Below are 24591 nucleotides of genomic sequence, written 5' to 3' on the forward strand. Positions count from 1 at the left end.
TGGCCAGCCTGCAAACAGCCATCAGCCCCTCACCCAGGCTGGCCACACCCCCATGGGGTGAGGGTCCCCGCTGGGGGACTTGGCCAGCCTGAAAACGGCCCTCAGCCCCTCACCCAGGCTGACCAAGCACCCCAGTGGGACCCCCACCCTGATCCAGGACACCCTTCAGGGCAAACCACCCACCCATGCACCAGGCCTCTATCCTATATAATAAAAGGGTAATATGCAAATTGATCCTAACAGCAGAACCACTGGGAATGACTGGTCACTATGACACACACTGACCACCAGGGGGCAGACACTCAATGCAGGAGCTGCCCCCGGTTGTCAGTGCACTCCAACAGGGGGAGCTCTGCTCAGCCACAAGCCAGGCTGATGGCTGCCAGCACAGTGGTGGTGGCGGGAGCCTCTCCCGCCTCCTCAGCAGCGCTAAGGATGTCCCGACTGCAGCTTAGGCCTGCTCCCTGCTGGCAAGTGGACATCCCCCGAGGGCTGCCGGGCTGCCAGAGGGATGTCTGACTGCCAGCTTAGGCCCGATCCCCTGGGGAGTGGGCCTAAGTCAGCAGGTGGACATTCCCCAAGGGGTCCCAGACTGCAAGAGGTCACAGGCCGGGCTGAGGGACCCCCCTGGGTGCACAAATTTTTGTGCACCGGGCCTCTAGTAATCAATAAAGAAAAATAAAATAAAAAAGAAACTTTAATGCTAAGGCACTGTTGGAAATGTTTTTAGTAGAACATACATGTATAAACAACAGAGTAATAAAAGATAAAATGAAGAAAGAGAGAGAGAGGAGAAGGGAGGGAGGGAGATAAGTTACGCTAGAAAAAGCATAAATCAATTCTCTTCTTCCTTTTTTTGGGGGTGTGGGGGGCGGTGAGAAGGAAGGTTCCTTTCTGGTTACCATAACCAAAGAAATTTGCCAGTTTACATAAAATTCTTAGTTGGAAAAAAATGTGTTGGACAGATACCAGTTACTGGCATATCAAGCAGACATAAATACCACAGTAAGTAGTCATTTATCGGGTATCGCTGTGCAGAGTTGCAAGAAAGCATCCATAGGCAGAACAAAAGCCACAGCAGAGATGCCGCTTTTCAGATAAACTGCCACTGCAGGTGACATGGCCCAGTGCCAGGCACAGAGGCAGCGAGGGACTGGAGGCAACTTCACAGCAGTACAGGACACCACCCAAAGCAAAGGGGTGTGAGGGAACAGGGTGAGAAAGCCGCCTTCTGTGAATTCAACCTCCAGTCCCACTGTGTGAGCCCATTAGCCTCATTATTCTCCAACCATTATCATTAATCCCTGGCAAAATGGTAACTTCCAGCTGTACCTGGTAGCACACTACTGTGACAATTTACACGAAGATTAAAAACAAAAAAATAGTGTATTTTCTAAGCCTTTCTCTTTCTTTCTTATAAAAAGTCTCTCCCTTTCCACCCTTCTTCTGCCTTGTGACCACTAGAAAACGTAAACTGCTTGGACAAGCAGGAAGCTACCACAAATGAGGTTTTGTTGCTTATTTTTATTTTCCTCGAGTCAATACATCAAGGTACTTCAATAATTTAAAGAAAAAAATTATGAAAAATTGCCCCAAAATGAATGAAATTGGCCAATCTGTAAATAACACACCGGGGGAAGAGTATCCAAATTCTACTCATGGTGGATTTTTATACAGGCGTGACATTATTAGCGTGTTTAAGACAGTGATGTCCTTTTTGAAGAAAGGCTTGACAGACGGGGGATGGTCAGCATGCAGATTATAAAAGGGAAGCACAGAAAGTAAGAATTGGGCAGTGTGTCCTACATAGACCTAGAGACGAGGGTGTTCAACCACATAAATGTGAACATAATGATTTTGTTGCAGGCATTCTTTCTCTGTATTGGGGACAGAGGTATCATCTAGCATGACCATTAAGATCTCCATTGGAATCTACTCATCATTCCATGAGGGCAGGGCCTTGTCTGTTTTGGTTGCCTCTGTATCCCTGGAACCTAGAAGAGTGTAAGCACTGAACAAATATTGTTCAATGAATTAAGATAATCAAATTTCTCTTTTATTCGAAGTCAATGTTACCACATGTGATTTTTGCTTATATTTGGATCCCCAAACAGTTTCTGCTGGCCAGAAAAAATAAATATTCTGGTTTCCTAGATAGCAAAATTCTTCATGACAAATAATTCTGCTTTTATACTATCACTTGCAAGTTTGTTTAGTGCAAATTAATAACTAAAACATTTATCAATAACTAGCACATAAAAAAAGTTCTCTAGCTGCTATTGTCAGGCTGACTTTACTGATTTTATACTTGAATGAATCTCTTTATCTGTTGTATTAAAATCTTGATCTTGACATTAACAGAATTACTTATTTGCTTAATTGACAATATTCCCATAACAGTTTCAAAAAGAACTATATCATTATTACCTAAACATAAGAGGAGTTTAGAAAGTTTAAGATCTTTTCTGGTTCTTTTGTCTATAAAACATATCTAACCAGAGATATACTTATCTTACTAAGGTTACTTATTCCAATGTGCTTTCAATTTTTAGGTATTGGATTTTCCCCCAGTTTGATTTTATTTTTTAAATAATATAAAACATTTCATAATTTCAAAGTCAAAACTATTAAAGAATATAGATTCTATTTGTGAATGACATTTTCTACTCTGTATATCTTTAGGAAAGACACTGTAAACTGAGTCACAGGGTAAACAGGTAGGGAATCTTGCTAGAGAATGGCAAAGTTCCCTTCTTTGAAGTGTGTCATTTTGCATTCCCATCAGCAATGTAGGAGAATGCCCATTTTCCCATAGCCTCATCAACAGAATATGTTGGGACTGAAATATATTGGAGGTTAGCCAATCTGAAAGACACAGATGGAATTTCAGTACAATTTATATTTCTTTTATTATGAGAGAGGCTGAGTATTTTTTCATGTGTTGAAAGGACAATGACATTTATTTTTCTGTGAATTGTTGCCATTTTATTAGATTGTTGGGTTTATTTCTCTTTAATTTTGTTATTTATAAATGAGGTCCACTAGCCATTTGCCTAAGTTTTAAATCTCAAATGTTTTTATTCAGTTTGTCATTTGTCTTTTGACTTTGCTTCTGCTGTATTTTGTCATGTGAAAGTTATTATCTGTGTATAGGTAACCAAAGTGGTCAGGTCTTTCTTCTCATACTTTTGGATTTTGAGGTATAGCTGCAAAAGTTTTCCCCACTCTCAGATTATACAGAAATTCATTAATATTTTATCCTAGCAATGGTTTCATTTTTTCACATTTAGGTATCTGATCCTTGGTTTTGCAAAACAGATAAAAGATTATTTTTTTCATATGGCTAGCACATACCATTTATTATAAAGTCTACCTTTCCCCACTGTTTTGAGTTTGGATGGGGGGTTATATCTATCCCTTCTTCCCCCAACCAACACTGAGCCACCAGGATAGGACAAAATAGATACTTAACAAATATTTGATGATTAAATAAATGAATGAAAGAACATCATTTATTAACTGTACCTCAGGAAATTCTGATGAAGGTAGTGTTTTCCATGAACCACATATATACTACTTAGTGTAAAGGATACAGTTTTCACCTAAAACCAAAAATCTACATGCAAAATAGCACAGGAGTTCCACTGGGTAAGGAGAATAATGACCTGTGAGTCACATGTGGACAGATTGAGAATGAGTTGCAGGAAAGTCATAGGGTAATATGAAGGGGTTTTTATAAAACATTTTAAGGAAAACTAAAGTTTTGAGTAGAGCTGTTTGTGGGTGTTTTTTTTCTTTCTTTCTTTTTTTTTTTAGGCAGTGGTGATAAGAAGGTTAAGGTGGTAAGCTTTGTGACATGGTTTGGTTTAAAAAGCAGTAGGCTCACACTGCAATGAGTAGAAACAGCATGTGGCAGGCACTGTGGTGAGTGAGGAAGGCATGTGGAATGACATATTCTAGAAGCTAGAAGCTAAAAGCACAACTACTACAGGCTCCTGTACCAGGAAGAGGTAGAAGTCTGGATTCTCCCCCACACACACTTCCAGGTAAATCACTACAGGAATGAGCAATTACTGTTACACAATTCCTCTCAACATCATGTGGATGGGATATTACTGGGGAGGAAATTTCTATTATTCTTACAAAATCTAAAAATGTTTTTGTTAGTATGTTATATTAATGTTTTTTTTAAAATATATTTTATTGATTTTTTACAGAGAGGAAGGGAGAGAGATAGAGAGTTAGAAACATCGATGAGAGAGAAACATCGATCGGCTGCCTCCTGCACACCTCCCACCGGGGATGTGCCCACAACCCAGGTACATGCCCTTGACCGGAATCGAACCTGGGACCTTTCAGTCCGCAGGCCGACGCTCTATCCACTGAGCCAAACCGGTTTCGGCTATTAATGTTTTTAATGAAATATTAAGTAAAGTTGATAGGAAAGCATAGAGTTACTCCAGAAGAACCACAAAATTTGTATATTTTTTTCCAACATAAATGTAATATACCTGGGGAATAATATATCATTTCACCTTATTTTGCTTGTGTATAGCACAGTAATATGTCACTAAACAAAATGTAGTTTCCATTTCATGTATCGACAGTTCAGATTTCAGGTGTTTAGAGAATCTAGAACTTGGCAAAAACTCAAAGCATCAAAAGGCATGAATAAAACAAGCACAAAACTTAGGAAGTGTAATGATGGAGTCACTGTCATCTCTCGGGCTTTTACCTTGCCTTCTATGCATATGTAATCCATTTCATAAAATGATATTTTTCCAAGGAAAATGATGAAAAAACACTGTTATTTGAAAGTATGAACTTCATTTCTATGGAACTTTTTCAGTATGGGACTATCCCGTTCCTACAGATGCTGACATCTGAGGCACTCTTCTACTCATTGTGGAATGATTCTATCAGGTAAGAGTAGTAATTGAAGTTAGTAGGTAGTTAGTAGGTATCTTTTCTGCTTTGTTTACTTCTTTAGCAGACACAAGCTTGTACAAAGCAGTAGTTATGATACTGTATAGTGGCCTTACAACATATATGGATGTAATATATATGACAATAGCACAAAGCAGGAGGGAATGGAAATGAGTTGGAACAAAGTCAATATATTTTACAGGAATTAAACTAGTATTAATGTGAAGTAGATTGAGATACTTGAGATAAATTGAAATAATTAAGATGCATTGACTAAGAAAATAACTAAAAAAAATTGTTAATGAAATGTAATGGTGGACCAGGAATATCTATTTAATATAATAATATATAAAGGAGGAATAGAAAAACAAAAAGACCCAAGACTAAAGAACATAATTAGCAAAAATGGCAGATATGAATCCAACCACATCAGTAATAGCATTAAATGGCAGAGAATATTAGACTGGATATTTATGATCCAAATATTCTATCTACAAAATAATTGCTTTTGAATTAAAGACAAAATAGGTTGGAGGTAAAATAATGGAAAAACATATGCAATGCAAACAGTATCCATGAGAGTTGGATTGGCTGTGCTAATATCAGGCAAAATAGACTGAAACATTGCTAGAAACAGAAACAAATTATGATGAAAAAATATTCATTGGGAAAATATAACAATTCTAAACATATGTGTATAGTGACAGGCTGAAAAATAACCCCTATCACAACAAAAATACCATGTTCCAGTCTCTAGAACCTATAAATGTTAACTTATTTGGGAAAGGGACCTTTGTGGCATGACTAGATTAAGGATCTTGACATGGGAACATTTCCCTGGATTACCTGGGAGTACCATAAGTAATCACATGTACACTTCAAGACAGAGATTCCACAACAGAGAGGAGAAGGTGATGCGGGGACAGAGGCAGACATCTTCTGTAGGAAGAGTAACACTGACTTACCATTTCTGGGCTCTAGAACTGTGAGAGAATAAATTTATGTGGTTTTAAGCCACCGCGTTTTTGTTATTCCATTACAGCAGCCATAGGAAACTAATACACACGTTCAACAGCAGGGCTTAGAAATACATGAAGAAAAAACTGACAGAGCTGACAATATTTGGGGATTTCAACATACCATTAGCAAAGATGCATAGAAAGAGACAGAAAATCAACCAAGATATAGAAGACTTGAACACAATAAACCAAACTGATCAACTGGAATCTTTAGAACATGCAACAAGAGCAAAATACTCATTCTTCTCAAGAGCAAATGAAGACTTGTATAATGTAGACCATATCCTAAGTCATAGAGCAAGTCCCCATACTTTTTTATTTAATCCTCACCCAAGGATATGTTTTGATTTTGAGAGAGAGAGGAGGGGAGAAAGAGAGAAACATCGATTATGTGTCCCGACTGGGCATGGAACCTGCAACCTAGGTATGTGCCCTGACCAGAAATGGAAGCTGCAAGCTTTTCCGTGTACAGGACAACGCCCCACCAACTGAGCCACCAGCCACGTCAAGTCTCAGTACATTTAAAACAACAAAAATCACACAAAGAATATCCTCCAATCACAATAAAATTAAATAAGAAACAAAAAACCAGAAAGATATTTGGAAAATCCACAAACATTTGGGAACTAAACGATGCACTTCTGAATAACCCATAAGTAAAAAAAGAAATCACAAGGAAAATAAGAAAATGTTATGAGATGAATGAAAATAAGCAAACAAAACATAAAAGTTTTATGGGATGAGCAAAAATAGTACATAAAGAGGAATTTATTACCATAAAAACTACTATTAAAAAAAGCAAAAAGAACTCAAATTTAAAATTGTTTCCCACATCAAGAATCTAATAAAAGAGCAAACTGAATTCAAAGCAAACAAAAGGAAAGAGATGAGTATTAGAGTGAAAGCCCAACAAAATAAAAACGAACACAATAGGGCAAAATCAATAAAAATGTGTTTAAAAAAATCAACAAAACTGACAAACCTTTAGCAAGAATAACCAAGAAAAAAAAGATGACCCCAATTACCAAAAATCAGGATGAATAAGGTAACATCACTAACAACCTTAGAGAAATTAAAATGATTGAAGGCATATAATGAATAACTTGTATACCAATAAGCTAGAATATTTAAGTAAATAAATAAATTCCAAATTACTGATACTAATGATAGAAAAAATAAAATATGAATAAACGTACAACAACTAAAGAATTGATTGGTAATTTAAAATCTTCCCACAAAGGAAATTCCATGTCCGGATGGCTTCAGTGGTGAATCTGACCAAATATTTAAAGAAGAAATAATACTAATCTTTCACAAAGTCTTTCAAAGAGTAGAGGAAGTGGGAACACTTTACTACATCGCATCCTATGAGACAAATATTATCCTGATATTAAAGCCAGACAAAGATATCACAAGAAAACCCATATCAATATTAACTCCTTATCATAGATGAAAAATCCTCAAAAGCAATAATTTCTCAATAAAATATTAACAAACAAAAATACACATCAAGAGAATGCATACCATCCAAGGGCGATACATTTAAGACAATACAAGATTAGTCTACCATCCCAAAATCAATTAATGTAATAATCATATTTCACTTTTTGTTTCCTGTTTGGACAACTGTTCTCTATTTCAAGATCACAAAGAAATTTCCCTGCATTATCTTCTAAAAGTTTTTCTCTTATATTTAAAGCTTTAGTATACTTTAATTATTGTTTGTGGCATAAAAAAGGTTCTACTTTCATTTTTTTCTATATTGATATTTGTTGTTATGGGTTAAACTGTGTCCCCGAAATTCAAATGCTGAAATCTTAACTTGCAAGTAACACATTATATGACCTGATTTGGAAATAGGGTAATTACATATGTCATTATTTATTTTAAGATGCGGTCATACTGGAGTAGAGTGTGATCCTCATCCAATATGACCAGTATCCTTATAAAAAGGGGAAATGTGGACACAGACAGGACACAGAGAGAGGAGGATGTGAAGAGACAAGGGAGAAGACAGGTGCCAGATGCATACAGCCTAGACAGGCTCTTCCTTCAGAGACCTCAGAAGGAATAACCCTGCTGAACTCTGATTTCAGACTTTCAGCCTCCAGAACTGGGAGACAGTTAAGTGTCTCTGTTGATTAAGCCACCCAGTTTGTGGTACTTTGTTATGACAGCCCTAGAAAATGAATACAATAATTATTTACCTCAACACCTAAATTGAAAAGTCATGCCTTTCCCCACAGATCTGAAATATCAGCTCTACAACAGATGAAGTTTATTCATATGTCTTGGTCTGTTTGTGGGGTCTCTGCTCACCTCAGTTAGTCTATTTCTCCTAATTTTCCCAAATTACTGCAGCTTTATAATAATTCTTGATATATATTAAGAATCCCTCTGAAATCTGTTCCTGTTCTCAGATGGGGTCTAGGCCCTTTGCTCATTTATAATATTTTTTCATATTCCAACAAAACAAAACAACCCTCTGGAACTTGAATTGGTTTTTATTTTGAATTTATAAATAAATTTGTAGAGAATTAAGAACCTATCAACATGGGACACCCCACTTATTTAGATGTCCTTTCTGAACTACGAATTTCTCAGTAAATTACATGTCAGGACTAAAAGCAAACCAAACAATAGTAATTTAAGAATTTTTTCAAACTTTGTACAAATGTGCCCCCATTCTCCAGGGATTTAGATCCAATCACTGCAAGGAGTGGGGAGGGCAGAGGGAGTGATAAGTCCAGAGTAGAGAATAATTAGTACCAACTAACGCTCCCTCATGTTCTTGAAAGCACTTCTGCACAATACGAGCACCGTGGCATGGCGCATTGTCTTGTTGGAAGAAGCCATCTCCATTGGGATACGCCATCAACATGATAGGATGAACCTGATCAGCAACAATACTTAGGTTTGTTGTGCTATTCAGACATTGTTCCACAGGAATTAAAGGGCTCAAATCATGCCAGCAAAACATGCCCCAAACCATAACATTGCCCCCACCAGCTTGAAGGGTTGTACTCATGCATGTGAGGTGCATGCTTTCATGCCATTTCCGCCAAATTCTCACTCTGCCATCTGCATGATGCAACTGGAAACGTGATTCATCGGACCACCTGACTTTTTTCCTATGCTCGACTGTCCAATTCTTGTGTTCCTGTGCAAATTGTAGACGTTTTATCTTGGTAACTGCAGACAGCAAAGGTGTTCGAACAGGCCTTCGGCTGTTTTGCTGATACTCGCTCCATGGCTCTGAGCGCCAACAATCATCCCATGTTCAAAGGCTGTTAAATCGCGTTGTTTACCCATATCTTCAGAAAAAAATTACTTCTACTGTCGTGGTAAACAACCTGCTTCCCTATTTATAATGGTCTGGCCCTCTAGCAACTTCAGCGCGAAATTATAGCTAATTTGCCTACAAACGTCAGGTGGATATATATATATCCTAGACAGCTCTCTTAAGAAACATGCTTTTAAATGCCATTTACCCAGGAAATGGAAACAAGGATGTGAATAAAGGTCAAAAAAAAGTACAACCCCTTTCAAATTTCAATCAAACCTCTCAACTTTACAGTGTTTCTAACCATTGTAATTTGGAACATAATATGCCACTACAATAATCTAATGCTACATCATTACAAACTTAGCCATCTCAAACTTTCAGTCTTGCTATAGGCACCTACAGCACTTTTTGATCAACATGAGGTTCTTTGTATCAACTATGCTGTCATCACTTGAGAATTGTAAACTTTCCATTCAAATGAAAAGGTTAGAAAAAATTGACCCAGTTCATTCAGATATAAGATCTGTGAACAGATTTATATTTAGTAATAGATAGGAAAAACAAGGATGGTAGAGAAACAAAATCTGAAAATTTTTGTTTTCTCTCAGACAAAAAGATTTTAAAAAATCATTGCTTTTAGTTTATCTATATATCATCTGGAAAGGAGATAACATACTCATTTTATTTTTCTTTACCTCCTCAAGAAAGTGACTACTCATGAAATGGTAGGGAAGACAAAAGCTACAAAAGCAAATGTGATTCTAACTAGCAGACTTGGGTCAATTCATCAATAGACACCTTCATTAGATTCATGCCACCCCTGAGCCCTGAGAAGTTTTCTATGTCAACAGCCTAAGCTATCAAAGAGGAAGAAACCTCCAGAAGAGGAGTGATATAGTCTGTCTGTTCCCTGGGTCTTACAGGGCTGGTACATAGACGCTCAGTTAATACCTGTTAAATGAATGAGTTACCTTTATTAAAATGTAAATAAACTATATATCCTTCAGCTAAAGTAAAATGCTCCATTTCATCAACTTTTATAAATAGACCTATCTTTCTGCTCAGAGTATGATTTTCTTTGTCTCTCATTCCACTTAAACTCTGAGGGTTATAAGAAGCAGCATAATATAGGTCTATAATATCAACATTATATTGTAAGAGATATATGATGATCGGTCTGAACGCATACATTTTTATATTATTTGAAAGTATGAAAGCCTATTTCTCATTTATATTTCTGAAGCAGAATAAAAAGAAATTGTTTTTTTGTCCAGGTAATATTAAGTAACACAGACCAATCTTTGGGATGTAAAGACTACTTTGATTTTACCAAGATTCCAACTCTTCAGAATAAAGAAAAGATAATTTATTTACCAAAAGACTAGTCAGACCTAGGTAGGTTTCCCTTCTAAAATACACAGGATATTATCTTCTGTGCATAAATCCAACACTTTAGCAATCTGCCAATCCTGCGTTTAGATCTGCATTACTTACAGGAATCTCCGAGGATTAAAACGGCTAGACAAGACAGCAGGTATGGCCTTCTAACACAAACAGAAAATGTAGCATTACCAGTCCACCATGGAAATCATGTTCCTAAAAATGTCCTATCCCCTTGAATTAATATTTGGGCAACCAAATACTTTAAAAAAATGTGCTGGATATCTTAAAATGAGTCTGTCGGTTAATTAATTCTGTGATCCCCTGCTACCAGCAGAGTACTGTACAATCTGTTATTATTCACTGTCCTATAGATCATCTGTTCTTGGTGCTGGTTTGTTCCAGGAAGAGAGACAGCTGCAACACTATATCCCTGTTCAACCTGAGGACCATCTGACTTTAATTGTAACACACAGCTTGATGTGGCTCTGGCTACGAGAAGCCAAAGTATCGTCTGTAATAATCTGGAAAAGCAGAAACCTGCCAACAGAGGGCTGAAAACAGGGACTTGTGCTGTCTGGCTGCCTGACGGGCTGCAGGAAATATGATTAATGAGTAAGGTATAATGATATCAGGAACCCGATTAGCACCACAAAAAGGTCACAGATCAAAGTAGTATGCATTTCATGAGCTACAATCATTGCATAAAATCTGTGGACTTGAAGAGGTAAACCAAAAGGAGGAGGGGATAAAACCCTTATGTGATAACATGCTAACAGATACATAAAATACCATACTGATAATTCAGTCACTTATATGAAGTTAACAGGAAATTATGAAATGAAACAATATGGACTGTGCTGTAGGAAAGCTTTGTTCATGATAGGTGTATAATAAATATTTTTTGAATGAGTGATTCAATTCTTCCATAAAGACACATGTAAGTAAAATCAAGTATCCTTCCTAATTATGGATTAAAATGATCAGAGATGTAAATATTCAACTCTAAACTATATTTGCATTTAATTTGCAGTGATATTTAAAAATATACTCTACTAAGAATGTATGCTTATTCAGAGCCTAAACTATGAAGACATTTGTAACACTTATAGGAAGAGGAATCATTGGGAGAAATGTTTAAGGACTTGATAGGTTATAATAACTATGCAGTTAGCATTGTAAAATACTATTTTGTAGATAATTTCACAGTCATGTCTAAGTTTAAATCAGGGGCAGGCAAAACAAAATCTGACTGGAAAACAATGTCGTAAGTTGCCCCTTCTTTTCTTTTTCTGATGCCTTTGGGAAACGAGTCTCAAATAAATCTGGTTCTTCTGAGAGTAAAGATGAAAAGTACTGTCAGGAGAATGGCTTACCTCAATCTATACAATTACATTTTCTTAACTGTCAAAATATTGTTGAAAAGCTTTTAATGCAATTAATTCAATGTCTCTGCCTCTTAGACCTCTTTTAAAGCAAAGTGAACACACTAACAAACTTTTTTGTACTTTAAATGATACTAAATATGGTTATGATTAATAGAGAGCTGACATCCTTGAGACTTACAAGTATAAACCATATTTGAGAAAAAAACATTTCAATAAGGAAATGATATGATTTTAATTATTTTCTTAAAAATTTATTCCAGATTGGAGATGATTATTTATACTTTTCAAATATTACATAAATGTTATTTTATACCTACCTAATGGTAAAAACATGATTTTAATTGGCAATTCCAAGGGAACCATTGAAAAATGAAAAAGACAAGCCACAGATGAGGAAAAAAATTATTTTGAAAAGATATGTTGAATAAAGGGCTTTTCTGGAGAATAAAGATCTCTTAAAATTAAATAATAAAAAGACAAAGAGTTCAATTGAAAAATAGGCAAAAGATGTTCAGAGAACATATGTGAGTAGAAAATAAGCCGGTAAAAAGGTTCAACATATTTAGTCATTCGGGAATAAAAAATTAAAATCACAGTGAGATGTCTACTAGAATGGCTAAAATAAACAAGACCGACAATACCAAGTCTTGGCAAGGATATGGAAAACTGGAAGTTCACACATTGTTGGTGGGAATGCAAAATGGCAAACATGTTCTTATCATATGACCCAGCAATTAAACTCCTAGGAATATAAGAGAAATGAAAACAGATGTCCACTTTAAGACATATACAGATATTCATAATAGCCTCAAACTGGACAAAACACAATGTCCACAAACTGGTAAACAGGTAAACAAAATCTATTGTACCTTTACAATAAAATGCCATGCAGCAATACAATAAAATTAACTACCGATATATGCAGCAACATGGATGAATCTCAAAAACATCATGCTAAGTGACAGAAGCCAGGCACAAAAAGACAACATATTGCCTGATTCCATTTATATAAAATTTCTAGAAAAAGCAAAACTATAGAGACAGAATCAGTGGTTGCCTGGGACAAGGAGTGGGAGCAGAGATAGACTATAAACAGGTACAAGGAAACCCTGTGGAGTGATGCAAGTGTTCTAAAGCTGGTTACACAACTGTATGAATTTACTAAAACTAAATGAATTTTTGTACTTTTAAAAAGGAGAATTTTATGGTATGTAAATTATGCCTCAATAAATGTGTTTTAAAAGGGCAATCACACACACGCACACACACAAAATTGTAAAATGACTATACCTTCTATTGACTTCTATGTGCTCTGGGAAACAAAATCACACAACTATAGACAACTGCCACATTTAAAATCTGACTTCTCCTTTAGTATCTTTCAGAGCTCAGCTTTGTCTTTTGCTGTCATTTTAATAATTTAATGAGAATCTTCAAAAGTGCGTGAGGTGGAAGTATAATGCAACATGTACCTTAACACCGTGATAGAAAAAATTTTAAGGAAAAAAAAAAAGACTGCAATAGAATAATATTCCGTACTATTTTCTGAGTGTCTACTATAAGCCAGAGACTATTTTAGATATTTTACACAAACAATTACAATTTTATAATCATAATTTCCAAATTATAAATGAGGAAACCAAGGCTCAGAAAGATTAAATTCCCCAAGATCCCATAATCAGCAAAGCTCTCAGTATATATGTACCATGTGAAATTTCAGGAAGAATGAGATTACAATTAGCATCTGGAAGACAGGATTAAAATATAATTGTTGGTATAAAAATTAAGAAATACCACCTAGAAAACTAGAATGCAATAATTTTCCTTGTTTAAGTGTAATTTAGATTTCATATTTAATATGGAGTATAAAATATTACTTTTAAACACTAAGTTTAAAGCTCCCTGCTTCTAAACTTTTATGAAAATTAAAGGCAAAGAGGAAAAGTCATACTACTTTTTTTTAAAACAGCTAACCCGTATGATAGGACATTAGAGTCCACTAGAGAAGATTCTAAGGAATTGTTTAGAAGCACAATAATTACTGTGCTCTTAAGCGTTTATATTCTAAATATTACATGAAGAATTTCTTCAAAAGAGAGAGACAGGATATAATTTGAATATCATTCCCATTATCAAAATGTGCAATGGCCTCCTAAACTGGAACACAGAATTATGTTCTGCTGGTACAAGAAATACACATGGGAAAAAGCAGTTTAACTTACAATTTAGGCTTATAATTTTGAATTATCACATACATATAAAAGTAACCTAAATTCTGTATAAAACAATAAAAGAAACCATTATACCTTTCACGTCAATAAAATTTTATCAAGTTTATATGAAGATTCATGAACTATTATGTCACTCTCAGTTATCTTCCATCATCTCCAGTTTCGTCCAGAAGATCAAGGGTTAATGATTATACCAACACATGAAAGATACTTTGAGAAAAGAAAAGGCTAATGACAGACAGAGTAGATGATTACTATCTTACCAATCTGTTTATGCGAACAAATTCTTCTGAGGTTTTGGCCCAAGGAGGAAGTTCAACATCAGACACTACTGTCCCATCATCCATCACTCCAAGATTATAATCATTGAAGTTGACAAACATCTCAGGGAGATAATAAAATTCAGGGATCAACTCCTGTATAAAATAAAAGACAATGTCATATTATAAATTACAGAATACTGACAAGATATTCATAAAAGGGCCTAGTTACTTGCTATTGTGAAGGAAAACAAATGTTTTTCTCTTTTCATACTACAGCCCTATCACAAAGTTTCTATTAGTGTAGAAACCAAATTTAAATAACATCTTACTGATTGGTTCTATGCTTTCCTTCAGGACAAATAACCTCAAAATTCTTAAATATCAACATTTGAGTAATTAATATTTGAGGTTTGACAAGATATAAACAGAGATTAACACGCTATGTCAGTAACAACTTAAAACTAGATATTTTGAGATATATGGAATTTTTGCCACTGCCTTTGATCCCTTCATTAACTAGGAAGATATTTATTACATTTTTATGTTTTAACAGTATATTCTGCTCATATTTCAAGACATTCAGATTTAGTTTTAAGGCACTAATACTGGTTTAAAAAAATCAAAATTTATAATTAGTCTAGAAAATGACCTACATAAGAAACTGGGTAAACTAAATATGAGTTTAATAGGATATTTAATAAGCAGAAAAATGCATCCAGTTGGGTTTTTAATAAGCCCCATGTATAACTAGTTCTGAGGTCCTATAGATCAAACTTGAAATCCAGTCCTGACATGGGTCAGTGACTCAGTGGTCTTTCAGATACCCCTCAGGGCTAGCTATGGCAGGCCAGGCTTTCCAAACAGTTGAGTAAAATAGGGAGGTCATCAGATTTAGGACAAGGTCAGTATGAACTTGCCAGAGCAAAGGAAAAAGATTCAGCAGGAATTAAGCTATTATCACCTCCATCACCCATGTGAAATGTTGTTTGACTGTGAGTTGTACATCCTTTGTTTACAAGCACAGTAATTAACTAAGCATGGTAGAAATGAGCTTGTCCTCCAAATGCCTGACAACCACCTGGTCATTGGACTTAAAAAACATTTAAACTAAGCAATTTTTAAAAAGTAAGAACCTTATTAAAATTTAACCATAAATGAAAAGATAAAGTAGCCACCCCCAAATTTTAAGATTCTCATCTCCAAAAATGATGCATGCAAGTCTAATTGACAAAAGGAGGAGAGGCATATGAGTGTTATTTTATGCAACAAAAAGCTATAGCCAATTTGTTTGTGCTAACATTTGTTGCATGAGATGGGTCAGGTACTAAATTAAACTCTTAATAAAACTTACTACATTTAATCTTCACAATAACTATACAAAGTAAGGTAGGATCTCCATTTTAAAAATGAATTTAGGGTCAGAGGTTAAGTAATTGTGCTCAAATTTACACAGCTGTTTTATGACATATTTAGAACTTAGTTTAAGACTTGTGTATTTGTAAAACCTGTGTTCTTAATCAGCAAATGACATGGATTCTACAGTATCCACAATGCTAATCATTTAAAAAGTGTTTGACATTTATTCTAAGTTATTTTTAAAAGCAAACATAAACTTTTCATTCTCTCGTGATACACAGACGTTCTCCTGAAAAAAATAGATATAGTACATACATGTAAAATGTATATATACTACACATATAGCATTTATTATTTAATAAAATTCATCAAACCAGAGAGAAATTTTAAAATATGCTATAATTATTTATTCAAATATGAAGGTAAGCCACTTTATAACTATTAATAATTTGCTCAAGTGTGCATTCAATATATTTCAACTTAGTCAAACTTACCAAAATGTCTTATTTTTTATTCCCTATTACTTGAGCTACTTCTACAATAAGAAAGATGACTATGCCTACCTTGTGTATTAAAAAACAAAAGCAGTATTTTGGCTTAATGAATTACTTATTCTTCCCATTTCAATAATACCCACTCATCCCACCCCCACCCCCAAACACTAACAAATGGAGGAGGTTGTGCTTCTTGGCATACTAAATTTAAGTTTACTTAACTAGAAATTAAATGGAGCAAATACAGACATAAAACAAATAAAAAATTTTCACAGATGATATGAAGAAAAGCACTTTTAAGTCTTAATGGACCATGTTAACTTTTCAGTTATATAACTTCTAACATGGAAGGAGGGAAATAGTAACTCATCAATTTCCATAATTACCACAGATTTTATTTGAGGTTTCCTACTGAATATATCCTATACATTTTGCAAAATATATTTCAAAATTTTAAATCTTATTAATTAAAAATTAAGCTTAACATTTCACTTGAAATTTATTAATATTTGTTTTGGCCTCTTAATATGACCTCTGACCCCCATATCCGCCCATTTCAATAGAGGAGTCAGGCATTTCCAGAACTTCTGCATGGTCCAGAGCAGAGGGAAGGGAAGAAGAGACATAGCGAATCAGTAAAAATCTGTTGACTGAATGACTGAAAAATGATATTTAGACTCAATTTTCTAGGTACCACATATGCCTGAAGACACCCTCTTTTTCTCTTTTGTGAAATTCTAAACAAGCAGATTATGTAAGGTGTCCAGGACAAGCAGTGTCATGGTTAGTGTTTTTAAAAAGACAGAAGCCAAAGAAGAGAGAGAAGATATCCCCAAGATTAGGGAGGCAAATCTGTAATCAGCTTTCTTTCAGCCTGAGAAAAAGGAGAAGGATTAAGTTAGGCTGGAACCCAGGGGATGGAGAGTTGTGATGAGGGTCACTACTTGCTCATTTGGGGTCTCTGTATGAACTAGAAAAAAGCAAGCCTTCTGGGCTAATGCAGCCCCAAGGGAACTCAGGTTGGTAAGTGGAGTACTGGATTTCTGTTCCTCTTCTTCCCTTCAGTCAAGAACCCTTGCATGGAAAACAAACTGTTGAAATATATGTGGTGACCATGTGAGTGTACACATAGGGAAGCTAGTCCCTTGGGCCCAGGATTTTTGGCATCAGCAAATATTTCTTAATCCAAGCTTGGTATATTAGCAGAGTTGTCTTCCAAAAAAACCTGTGCCTTAGAGAGTGAGGATATGACAGAAAGGAATTAAGATGTGTACCACATACACCCAAATCTCATTCAAGTCTTGGGAAAAGGAGGCTCCTGCCCTACCCCTTTAATGCTGTGGAATGAATTTCTATATAGATACTTTGAAAAAGATTTGAATTCAAATTGGAACATGTCTTAAATACCTGAACTGGTGGTTGTGAATTTATATATATTTCAATGATAAAAAGCTACCAATGTATTCAATGATAATTATTTCTAGGAAACAAAATGGTAAAACGAACTAAGTATGGGCAAAAATACAAATAGAATGTGTTTCTTTTATTAAAAAAATAAAACTTTTAAGGAGTTCCTGCTAAAATATTTTACTTAAGCCTTGGGTAGATACAAAGGGTAATGTAACATATCATTATCACAAAAAAACCCCACATTTATTTAGTTTTTACTCTTTGCGGAGAACTATGGTAGGGTCTGGAATGTGGATCTGTTAGGGTCTTCTCCCTTACAGATCACATTTAAATTGCTAAGAAAGAGTGAAAGAGTATATTAATTAAGAGGAAATTAGTTATAGGAACAAATAGCACTCTAGAAATTCAAAAAAGAAAATGATGTCTAAAAGTTGGAATGGTCAGAGTAAGCCATAGGGAAAAGAACATAATACATTGTATTTCTCTAATACAATACTCGTCAAACTGTATTGTAATTGTTTGCTTGTATCTCCCTCTAAATTGAAGGCTCCATGAGACTGAGGACTTTACATATCTCGTTCACCACTACACACCTCCAAAGCCTTAGATACTGAATCTGACACAGCGAATCAGTAAAAATCTGTTGACAGAATGACTGAAAAATTATATTTAAACTCAATGATAAATAATCAGAGGGGAATATTTTAAAAGAGGTACAGAGATTAAAACATGCGTATGATTGTGTCCAGTGATCAATGAAGAAGTATTTCATTGGTTTAGAGAGGACCACGTAAACAAAGTAGGAAATAAGTTGGAGACATAAGTAGGGTCAAAGTGTGGAAAGCCTGAATACCAGGCTACAAAGTTCAGCTTATTCTCCATAAGAAATTTTTTTTTCCATAAGGGAATTTAAAAAATGAACATGAATTTAAAATAGGATGTTTCCAAGAAATACTGAAGATAAAGAAATAGTATAAAGGACATCATTAAATAAGCACAAAATTAAGTAAAACAGTGAGCATATATGCTTAAAACATATTACAACCTCATTATAAGGAAATCTGCATGAATAAATTAGTTGATGGGGTTGAATATCCTCTTAATGTAAAATAAACATGCTGAATTCAACTGAGGTACACAAACATAGACAAAAAATATATAGGCAATATGCATGACAATGACATTCAAGTTATACAGCAGAATTTCATCTTAATCCTGAATGCATCTTTCTAAGAAACATGACTCGCTATTACCGAATATTAGTGTTTTAAAATTATCTCCTTTGACAGATGAAATTTAGTAACAGAGTCAAAGATTAAGTCTTTCTAAGACTTCTAATGTATACTTACAAAGTGAAGTATGTTTTATATTCATCAGAACAGAACATTCAGCTTTGGATAAAAAACACATGTTCAGCAATTCTTTAAAACATCAGTAGAAAATGATAAGTAAACAACACTGACAGAAGACAGAGATATTTACAATTCACATTTTCTCCTGACTTGCTGACAATGATTTTAATCTCTATCACTTAATTAGGCAGATGGGTCTTAGAGGCAGGTAACATGGTCAAAATGTATTGTATCATCTCCTAAAATAAAAATTTGAAAGGTTCAACGAAAGGTTATACCACAGTTCAGGATAAGCCCATTGCTTTGATCACAAATCCCAAGGCTTTCACGGCATAATGACAAGGATTGGTTGTGACCACACATATGCTTTAGTTTTCTGTATTAAGGTAGGATCCCCACTGATGTGAATGGCCTCTTCAGAGAGGCTGTATGATTCTCCTGCTAACAGTCACCAATTTTGTCAATTGAACTAAAATCATTACTTCAATAATGCCTGGGCACCTGTGACAAATATAATCTACTAACCCAAAGAAACAATATAATCAAAATAAAAATAAAGATGCTACATCACAGCTAAAATTAAATTTTTATTTTATTCTTATTAAAATATGAAATCCTTACAACTCAAATATCAGCATGATAGCAAGGTAACTAATTTAATATACACTGCTTTTGGGACATTGATAGTAATAAAAATGTGAAAGCAAAATTTTAGATTTTCACCAATGGAAAAGAATATATTTTATCAAAGAAAAAAATTAAAAATAACAAAAAAGTGAATGAACAATATATTATAAATAATAATGTATATGCTCTGATACATTTTAACTTTTAAGTATTTTGTTAGCCCACAAACGAAAAGTCTTTTTAAAAACTTAGAGTGGAATTGTACCTAGAAGTTATTTTAAATAAACTGCATATCTGAAAGTTTTCAAATTAATGTTTAAATTTAGTTTCTCCTTATTTAGCAGATAAAATACTGTGGGGTGTTTGTGTGTGTGCGTGTGTGTGTGTGTGTGTGTGTGTGTGTGTTTAGGAAAAGAAACATAACAAAAATTTTTAAAATTGAAGAAGGAAAAATAATCCATAACACTTCTAGAAGAATCCTGTAAATACTGTGTGGTTTCAGATATTAGAAACTGTCATTTTTAATGTATTAAATTAAAGAAAAATCATAAATTACTAACCAATAGATAATAGATAATCTATCTCAATCTAATATAGTGAAGACAATAATTGGGTTTGAGTCTTGTCTACTCAAATTACTGGTCACATGCCCTTAAATTAATTCAATTTTTCCTGACCCTGACTCCCCTCAATTGCTATTTCTAAAACACAAGGTTATTGTGAGGCTAACATGAGATAATACAGACCTCTACATGCACATAAGATCTTTCTACTATTATTAGCATCATTAATATGACCCTTGATAAAAACCCCAAATTATAGACTCAACTTGCCTGATTCTTAAAGCCAATAGGACATTCACTGAATTATGCTCATTCATAAAAGCATTTAATGTCATTCTACAGGCATTTAATAAAATTTACTTGTAAAAAGTAATGTGCGCACAAAAATATTTGAGACTTCATAATTGCTACTAAATAACTATCACATTAAAAACAAATTTATTATTTTTTATTAGCAGACAGTATGGCTTAACATGTCTCACTTTATGATGAATACCCTCAATATGTTATAGTTCTCTCCTGCTTTCAACACATTTTTCACTTCCATATTTGGACTGGACATTTTCACTCAAACTTTTGCTGTTCCAGGCCCCTATGTTCAAGAAAATTGTAACTTGGGAAGAGAGAATAATCATTAATAATGCAAACAACAGGTATGCTGTAGCTGCCGGAAGAGAAGACATAAATTAAATGCCCACCTTAAATTATTTCTGAAAAAGTTGTAAAGTACACACATATTACTATGAGTGTAGGTGAGAAGAGTTAATATCAGTGTCTATGAACACATTAATGAATAGTCTAAATTTTTAATTAAACAAAAGTATATTCTGATCACCAGTCAAAAAACAAGTCAAAGCTGATGTGCATACATTTTTATAATTCAGGATGACAGGAACATTTTCTAAGTGCCTTAAAATATTTTTTTCCTGTCTAGCATAAAAAGTTTCAAGTAATATTTATCAAAGAAGAAAAACAAAATAACTCATTGTAGACATAAATGTACAAAGTTCAATGCTAAAAATATAGTACAGCAGGTCCTTGGATAATTTCTTTTGGTTGATGAGATACCATAGGAGCTTAACCGTTGTTTATATCAATTAGCCTATGCCAAAATTGGTTTTGTTGTATGTTTTGCTTAAAGTCACCTTTAAGTGAGGACTTAATGCACATGAGGACATCATTTAACCTACTGATACATGAAAAAGAAAAAGATTAAAGAGATGTGGTTAAATTAATGAATCTGCAAGTTATGTATAAGTGATGTATAAAAAAAGGATGAACAGATAAACAGTTCAGTTAGTATAAGTGTTTTACATTGCTGAGAGAGAGCTGAGACTGCTAGAGCACACTCTAAAGTGGATGTGTGAAAGGGAGAGAGAAGGATGACAAATAGAAACTTGCAAAAAAAGATAAAAATAAACAATAGAGAGAAAGAGAAGAGGGGAAAGGAAGGGAGGGAGGAAGCAGAAGAAAGGGAGTACACGAGCCAGAAATGTCCAAGGGATATATGGCAAGGAATGAGTTTAATTTTAGTTTCCTTTAGCATGTCAGAAAAAACAGGAAGAATAAATGATAACAACTAAGAAAATAAAACTACCCAATCATCAAAGTTTAGGATATATTTTTTTAAACAAATGCATCAAGAAATATATTTTCAGCAATTACATTTAACTGTAGCTAAACACTTACTTACAGATGGCTGTAATGCTGATGCTATCAGCGTCCACGGAATGTATTATGGTAGGCAGTGTCCTCATAGGGGATAAGGAAGCTAACTCAAATTACAGACCCCTGGGATTTTGGAGGTAGAAGAGGGCAAGTCAAAGGTCTCATGTTTTACAAATCTCACAAGACACAAATAAAACTATTCTATGATCATATCCATTTTGTAGTCCTTAACAAACACGTGTGCACTTAAAACTTTTAAGGGTTGATTTTTAAAGCTAAAACTAATTATTATAATATTACTGATGGGTATTTATTTAAAATATTTAGAAATATCAGGATTTAATTGCATTCCATTTACTTAATTATAAGTATTAAATATGCTATACTGACCTTACCAATTTCATAACTTAATATAAATTTTATATTCATCACTAACAATCCATAATGAATTATTAGATAGGTTTTTAAATTGAATATCCAAGATATGGCCAGTGACAAGATGTCCACATGGAATTCTTTTGTAAAGTGATAACAGTAAAAACTCAATCTATCTTTCTTGGTCAGCAGATGACAGTCAGCATTCAGTTTTCTCGTGGCCGGAAAAGCCCTTCCTAAAATATGAGCTGTCAGTAGCCCATTCCATGTGGAGCACATACCCACTTGGGTTTGCTGTGCCCTTCTGACTAGGGTGGCCATGCTCGTCTTTCTCCACAAATGCCCTCTCTTTTTTCCCAGGCTCTTTCACTGACTTCATGTTCTAAACGCCGAGGTTATAAAGTGGATAAAATTAAAACGTCTTCACTTTCATAGACCCTTAGTGATGGAGACATAAAATAAATAAACCACTATATGTGTATCATGTCAAAGAGTGAAAGTACTGTGTAAACAATAAAACAAGGTAAGGGTATAGAGAATGATTTTAGAGAGGGAGTTCAGTGTAAGTCCACTCTGGGGAGGTGACATCTAGGCAAAGTGGTTCAAGCATAGAGAACATTTTATGCAATGCCACTCAAACAGGAGTGCGCTTGGCATTTTTGAAGACGAACAACAACAAAGGCAAGTGAGGCTGCAGTGGAGGAAGAATCTGAGAGGCAACCAGATATATGGGGTCTCAAGGCTAAAGTAAGAACCTGAGTTTGGTTCTATTAGATGAGCCATCATAGGATTTACCAGAGGAATATGACCTGATTTTTAATACAAGAAGATTATTCTTTTTGTGCCCTATAGAGAAATCACCACATGGGAAACAGTCCTAGGGATGGATATGGTGCTAACTGGTCAGATTCTGTATATATTCTAAAGGGTGAGAAGTTAGGCAGTGGTGTGTGTATGAAAGGGAGGAGCCAAAGACTCTAAGCTTTCTAAAGGCCTGAGCAAACTCAGTACATGGTACTGTCTTTTAGTGAGATGGCAAACACTGAGGGAAGAGAGGACATTTGAGGGCATTAAAAAAAAATGCCTGAGTTAGATGTATAAATCTAGAATTCAGGAAGAGATAAGGGGCAATCACTAGGGAGTGAGTGTTCATGCAGAAGAGATTCAAAGACTAAGCCGTAAGGTACTCCAGTGATTTAGGGTCTGAAAACAAGATAATCCAGTAGACTTAGGAAAGGGATAAAAAGGTAGCTAGGAACCCTACCTGGTTTGGCTAAGTGGATAGAGCATCAGCCTGCGAACTGAAAGGTCCAGGGTTTGATTCCAGTCAAGGGCACATGCCCGGGTTGCAGGCTTGACCCCCAGTAGGGGGGGTGTGCAGGAGGCAGCCGATCAATGATTCTCTCTCATCATTGATGTTTCTATCTTTCTCTCCCTTCCTGTCTGAAATCAATAAAAAAATATCTATTAAAAAAAAAAGGTAGCTAGGAGAGGATGGATCCTTATTTAAGAAACCAAGTGAAAGAACTGCTACAAGGAAAACAGATCAAATAATTGTGTCAGTAATGCTGACAGATCAAGTAGATGAGAACTGACAATGAGCATTGGATAACAGGGAAATTGTTCATCCTCAATGACTCTGACAAGACTGGTTTCAATAAAGTAGTGGGAAGTCAACCAAATGCCGTGTCCTGGAGAATTATTTTTAACCTGTCTCTTGAATTCATCCCGTTAGCTAGTTGAGGAACTTAACACATTGCAGACCAGTAGTTTAATTGCTAGCTTTACCCAGTGGCCAGATAAGTTTCTATTGAACGAGTACAAAAACGGTTTTATATAAATGTTAAAGGCACACCTTAAAATTAAATACCCATTGCATTTTGAGGTTATTATATGTTCTTGCAAGCTAATATTTTTTTAAAGTATGATACTTTGTAAAACACTGTGTAATATGAAAATACGAGAATTCTCGTGATCCTTCCGCAATGTGTTTTAACATCTTTCTTTTTACCTGACTGGAATGGCCTCCTGACATTTCTCCCTGCCTCAAGCTCTCATCCTCTTTCCCCAATCCCTGGACCTATTTTCCACACTTTGTCCACAGTGCTTTCTTTTATACAGGAGCCAGTTACCAGCAGGGGATGGTAAATGACAGCCCATGGGCCCAAAGTGACGTGCCACCTATTTTTATAAATAAAATTTTATTGGAAAGCATTCATACTCATTTGTTTACATACTGTCTGTGTCTATAGT

The 24591-nt window shown here is 34.9% G+C and overlaps 1 protein-coding gene across 4 annotated transcripts in view; it reads right to left on the minus strand.

The window, feature by feature from the left end:
• LRBA (LPS-responsive vesicle trafficking, beach and anchor containing) overlaps positions 1–24591 on the minus strand; it is a 566714-nt gene that overhangs the window by 98643 nt on the left and 443480 nt on the right. For all 4 annotated transcript variants that reach the window (XM_005871408.2, XM_014543868.1, XM_014543867.1 and 1 more), the window contains exon 47: positions 14494–14646. In XM_005871408.2, the coding sequence (XP_005871470.1) occupies positions 14494–14646 (153 nt within the window). The remainder of the gene's footprint in view (positions 1–14493; positions 14647–24591) is intronic.

Source organism: Myotis brandtii, unplaced genomic scaffold, assembly GCF_000412655.1.
Source record: "Myotis brandtii unplaced genomic scaffold, ASM41265v1 scaffold34, whole genome shotgun sequence".
In the NCBI taxonomy this organism is placed as follows: Eukaryota; Metazoa; Chordata; class Mammalia; order Chiroptera; family Vespertilionidae; genus Myotis; species Myotis brandtii.